General features: G+C 33.2%; 1 protein-coding gene across 1 annotated transcript; it reads left to right on the top strand.

Annotated features, from left to right (window-relative positions):
- The first annotated feature begins 2,076 nt into the window (after positions 1 to 2,076).
- Positions 2,077 to 5,421, top strand: LOC132718975 (aminopeptidase N-like). The gene is made up of 4 exons (XM_060702698.1): positions 2,077 to 2,247; positions 3,583 to 3,723; positions 4,162 to 4,243; positions 5,085 to 5,421. Exons 1-4 carry the CDS (start codon positions 2,168 to 2,170, stop codon positions 5,232 to 5,234), a joined length of 453 nt encoding a protein of 150 aa, XP_060558681.1. The 5' UTR covers positions 2,077 to 2,167; the 3' UTR covers positions 5,235 to 5,421.
- Positions 5,422 to 5,758: the final 337 nt, after the last annotated feature.

A 5,758-nucleotide genomic window follows, 5' to 3' on the forward strand; every position in this document is an offset into this window, starting at 1 on the left:
GTATAAGCGTAAAATAAGCATAGAAAATCTAAAATACGCATCACTTTCAAAATTTGTGCGTCACAGTTACGCACAACAAAATGAAAATACGCTTGTATGTCAAAAATTAAGCGTGAAAGAATTGAAGTGTAAACATTTGATATTGAGAAAGAGGATGTTTTGAGCATAAAAAATACAATATATTTCCATTTTACTAAAAATTCTGTTGTCAAAAACGAAAGTAGCAGGAAGTACAGAAGGGAGGTAACTCCCATAGATCTACCTGTGAATTTATTGATAAAATTTGTACCAGATAATCATCGTAGTCGTTAACATAGTATAAAGTTTGTTTAGGCATCTATTGACATGCTTATGACTCAATATAAACGAAAATATATTTTAATTTCCTTCACTTTTGTTGTTGCAACAAAATAACATGTTTTTCACCTGCAGTTTTGTACTCAATATTTTCGTACCCAGTCTGCATTTACGGACAATTTTCTCTCAGACCAATACTTCTTTTTAGGAAAGATAAAAAAATCTTGTTTATTATTTTCTAATTCTAATTTTAACAATAATTGTTCAGACTGGAGTACATGATAAGGTACGTGCCAACAGAAATAAAGAAAGAAAAATATTGACTCTTAGAAAATAAAATAATTTCAGTGCTTCCACTTGTGGAAGCTAAGGAGTCATTTACTCCTTCATTTTGGCCTGTGACTTCCGGAAATCTAATACGTTTCGTTCATTACCTATATAATGTGACTTCCATTATCAGAAATTTTGAAGTCTTTTACTTCCAAATTTTGAAAAGGGAAGCCCTAATAATTTTGCTGTGTATCCTAAACTTGAGTTCCAGTATACTCTGAAAGTCTGACTTTACAGGGCATGTTTTGTATTGTTTCACATTGAATCAGTATTTTATTTGTAAAGGTTTTTCTAAAAAAAGAAAAATAAACAAACAAACAAACAAACAAAAACAATAAGTTTAATTTATTTATAAAAAATGCAAAATGCTTTTTTGACAGATTTTACCCCTTACGTTTTTCAGATTTTGCATTTTACCCCTCACTCAAAATTTTGAGGGGTAAAAACCCCTTGGCCAAAAAAATTATCTGGAGCTCTGTTACTATACAGTTAGTTCTGTTAAACCTTTATCTGTTATCTATTAAATAGAAAGGAATACCAAACAAATGCAAAAAAGCTAAAACATAAATATTTTTCAGTCCAAATGAATTTTAAAAATGTTAATTTTAGGTGGGGCGAATCGTCACTATAAAATTGAGACGAATCGTCACGGTGACGAATCGTTACCCTGTTACAAACAAATCTTCAAAAATTGATCACACGGGTGGCTCGGTTTCATAAAGTCTTTCCTCTTTAATTGAGGAAACTGACAAAATTACTAAAGAACTTACAATTTCTTCAAAATATCCTGGATGTCTGTATCAATTAACGTACTGACGAAAGTCGAATCAACATGGCTGACCTCAATGACCTGTGACGTGATTCAATCGCGCATTGATATTTTTTCTGTACACAGCACAAATTTACTGTAATTTTCGACATCATGATACATTTCAAAATGTATGATAACTCTCCTGTAATGAATGAAGGTACGGATTTTCTAACTTGTTACCGACCATACGGAACTATTTACTACGTGCATGTATATTTCAGCCGAAATTCGGTTTGCAGTAAGCTTCAGATGTAGCTTATAACTTTGGGTCGCTCTGCGCAAGCGCAGCGACCCAAAAATGAATTCTTTTTTATGATAGAAGCAATATAATTTATTTATGCGGGCTTGAGCTAAAGGAATATTGCATGCTAACACTGTACATATATTTACTAAGTAATTGAAATAGTCTGTTAAAGATGTATGATGCTCAAATTTGATATATGAAAACATTAATCATTGTTACACTGTCCTTTTTGTAAAGGTAAAATATATATGTTTTCAGTACACATACAGTATATGTAGAACGTTTTAAATTCTACACAATACAGGTGAGCACAGTATGAATGCATAGCGTACTTAAAAAAATGGCAGTTTTTTGTTTGTTTGTTTGTTTGTTTGTTTTAATGGCACATTTCTTGTAGAATCGAACCTGAACTGAAGTCTACGATTTATTGCACGGCACTACGAGAGGGCGGGGAGAGAGAGTGGGAGTTTCTTTTTCAGAAATATATGACGGCAACCGTTCAAGCAGAAAAGTCACGCCTACTAAGTACTCTTAGTTGCACGAGAAAAACGTGGATTTTGAATAAGTAAGTAATATGAATTGCTTTTTTTAGCTCACCTGAGCTTTCTCAGGGTGAGCTTTTAGGATCGTTTAATGTCCGTCGTCTGTCGTCCGTCGTCCGTCGTCCGTCCACATTTGTTCGTTAACACTCTAGCGGTCACATTTTTGCCTCAGTCATCATCGAACTTTGTCAGGATGCATATCTAGTTGATAGCTCGGATGAGTTCGAACATGGGTCATCTCGGATGAAATACTATGTCACCAGAGCTAAAAATAGAAAAACCTTGTTAAAACTCTAGTGGCTACTGTTTTGATCCAAATATCCTGTAAATTGGTCTGAATTTTTTATTTGATGATTTCTAGGTTAAGTTCGAATATGGGTTACCTTGGGTCAAAAACTAGGTCACACTGCCCAAATATGGAGAAACCTTTTTAACATTCTAGTGGTCACATTTTGGACTCAATTATCATCAAACTTGGTCAGGATGCTTGTCTAGGTCATTGCTCGGATGAGTTCGAACATGGGTCATCTCGGAAGAAAAACTAGGTCACCGAAGCTAAAAATAGAACAATCTTATTAACACTCTAGTGGCTACTGTTTTTATCAAAACATCCTGTAAATCGGTCTGAAAGTTTGTTTTGATGATTTCTAAATCAAGTTATAACATGGGTCATCTCAGATGGAAAAGTAGGTCACACCACTCAAATATGGAAAAAGCTTGTTAACACTCTAGTGGTCACATTTTTGCCTCAATCATCATCAAAATTGGTCAGGATGCTTGTCTAGGTAATTGCTCGGATGAGTTTGAACATGGGACATCTCGAATGAAAAACTAGGTCACCGGATCTAAAAATAGAAAAACCTTGTTAACACTCTAGTGGCTACTGTTTTGATCCAAGTATCCTGAAAATTGGTCTGAAAGTTTGTTTTGATGATTTCTAGGTTAAGTTCGAATATGGGTCACCTGGGTAAAAAACTAGGTCACACTGCTCAAATATGAATAATCTTTGTTAACACTAGTGGTCACATTTTTGACTCACCTGTAATGAAACTTGGTCAGAATGCTTGTCTAGGTAATAGTTCGGATGAGTTTGATGGGTCAGGTGAGCAATCTAGGGCCATCATGGCCCTCTTGTTTAAAATACACCTACATATCGATCATTTTAAAAGTTTTAATTACTTGTTTTTAATGTTAGAAAGTCCATAGCTATTTGAAACATCAAAATTAAAGATTATTGAACCTATGTATGATTGAGTAAATTTTCTTTGCTCTTTAAAGGTCATACAATACATGGTAAAACTGAAACACCATATTTTTGTTCCACATTTTTTGAGATAAGTTCAATTGTGTTCTTTAAGGCTTCTGGAATACGCCCTAGACACCAGTATTGTGAGGAAACAAGATGCCTACAAAGTGTTCATATACGTCGGGAGGAATATCGTCGGCCGGGCTGTTGCTTGGGATTTCTTCAGGTCGAAATGGGATGATATCTTCGAAACGTAAGCATCTAAAAAATTGTGGATGGCAAAATCAAAGTAAAAATAAAACAAGTAAAACATCGAGAGCAGATCTATACATGTTTCTTTTTAAACCACTTTGCTCTACCGCCTTTATAAAAGCATAATTTCTTTGATCTATAAGTTACAACACCAGTATGATTTTAATTCCCTTTTACGATCATTTTACATTTTTGTACACATGTAAAAATTTATGGTTTTTGTTATGTATTAACCCAATATTTTCTATGTTTAAAAACACTTCCTCGAACACAGGATGTACATAAGTAGTTTCTGAACCAATAATTTTTCACATTGACTTTTTATTGTAATGAAGAACAAATGCTCGAGAATAACACTGTCAGTTCTGTCGTTTTCAACATAAATTTTGCGTTGGTAATAATATTTTTTCCTCAACTAGTGAAATATTTCTTTGTTTAGATATGGGACTGGATCATTTTCCTTAAGCGATATCGTTTCTGGTGTAACGGCATCATTCAACACAGAGTTTCAACTGCAACAGGTACAAATGTATAAAATTAGAAAGTTAACCTTTGTGTACTTTTTTATGCATTTTACTCTGCAATTATAATCATTATAATTCTGTTAAATTTTGATTACTGTCCTGCATATGGAATGTTTTTTCGTTTTTGTTTTTTTGTTTGTTTTTTTTTTGTTTTTTTTTTTTTTTTGTTGTTAAAAAAACCGAAGAATATTTCTCAATGTTTTAGTTTTTAACCTTTTACGATATTTGTCCTATATTGCCTTCCAAAGTAATAACGACTTTCAGATTATAACGGTTGACATATAAAACTTCTGTCGCAGAAATAAAGTCCGCAGAAATAAAAACATGACAATATTTGGAAAAACGGTAGAATTTGGAGCCCGCAGAAAAAAACACACTTATATGGTATATTGTATATAACAAAATGGTGCAATAAGAATATATAAATAATGATAATTGTAACATGAGTGATATTTATATGCCTGTTATTTGTATTAAGCATTACAGTCTTAGTAGGTTATATGAATTCTTTCATCTAAATTAAGATTTTTATAGATATATTGGGAAATATCAAAATTAGAAGCTAATTCAAGTTTTGAAAATATGCATATTTCACTCGATACATTAATAGAATTTGAAGTAATATTTGAGCCGCGCCATGACAAATCAAACATAATGGGTTTGCGACCAGTATTGATCCAGACCAGCCTGCGCATCCGCGCAGTCTGATCAGGATCCATGCTGTTCGCTATCAGTTTCTCTACTTGCAATAGGGTTTGAAAGCGAACAGCATGGATCCTGATCAGACTGCGCGGTCTTATGTTGGTTTGTCATGTCGCGGCTCATTTCACTTTTTTAGCTGAAGGATTTCCAAGCTGCTCATCCGGATATGGGATCGGGATCTAGAGCCATGGCTCAAACTATAGAAAATACAAATACAAACATACAGTGGATGAAGGACAATTATGATACTGTAAAGAAATGGCTCGAGAACTACAAGAAGGCATAACGACGTCACAATGACGTCGCTTGAATTAATGCAAGCGTTAAATGACAATGAAAAACTGAAATAGAATGCCCGTTCTTTAGAAGAATGCATTTTAAAATATTATAATCGGACAATAGTTTATATTTTCTTGCTTTTATTTGCAATGTAGTACTTGAATTTCAAATAAATGATAATTTTTAAAATTGTTCTTTTTTTGTGGTTAAATTTGAATTTTGCTAAGATACTGTTTTGATCATTGTAGTTTACGCAGTTGACATAACTTGACAATTATCAGTTTGTCAATTTTATTCGTTTCTCTGGCAGTTCTGCATCTTACATTCTTTGGTGTTGATGCCTTCCTAAAGTTAGAATATAAGTAATGAAGCACAGATAAGAATTGCTACAATTACGAATATATACATTACAGTATACGGAAACAATGGACAGGTAATATTTAAACAGTTCAGCAATTAAAACTTCGGAAAAATTCACAGACTTCAGAAAATAAGAAAAATGTCTAGGAGGAAAGATGAAAATGGCTTAAT

The sequence above is a fragment of the Ruditapes philippinarum genome, unplaced genomic scaffold (genome assembly GCF_026571515.1).
Source record: "Ruditapes philippinarum isolate M1 unplaced genomic scaffold, ASM2657151v2 ctg22792_1_1_1_1, whole genome shotgun sequence".
Classification (NCBI taxonomy): domain Eukaryota; kingdom Metazoa; phylum Mollusca; class Bivalvia; order Venerida; family Veneridae; genus Ruditapes; species Ruditapes philippinarum.

What these genes read in the sequence shown, in the direction of transcription:
- LOC132718975 (XM_060702698.1), top strand. Translation starts at nt 2,168, where the DNA reads ATGACGGCAACCGTTCAAGCAGAAAAGTCACGCCTACTAAGTACTCTT. An exon ending in TGGGATGATATCTTCGAAAC is followed by an intron (nt 3,724 to 4,161) that starts GTAAGCATCTAA and finishes TTCTTTGTTTAG; the next exon opens with ATATGGGACTGGATCATTTT. An exon ending in CAGAGTTTCAACTGCAACAG is followed by an intron (nt 4,244 to 5,084) that starts GTACAAATGTAT and finishes TCACTTTTTTAG; the next exon opens with CTGAAGGATTTCCAAGCTGC.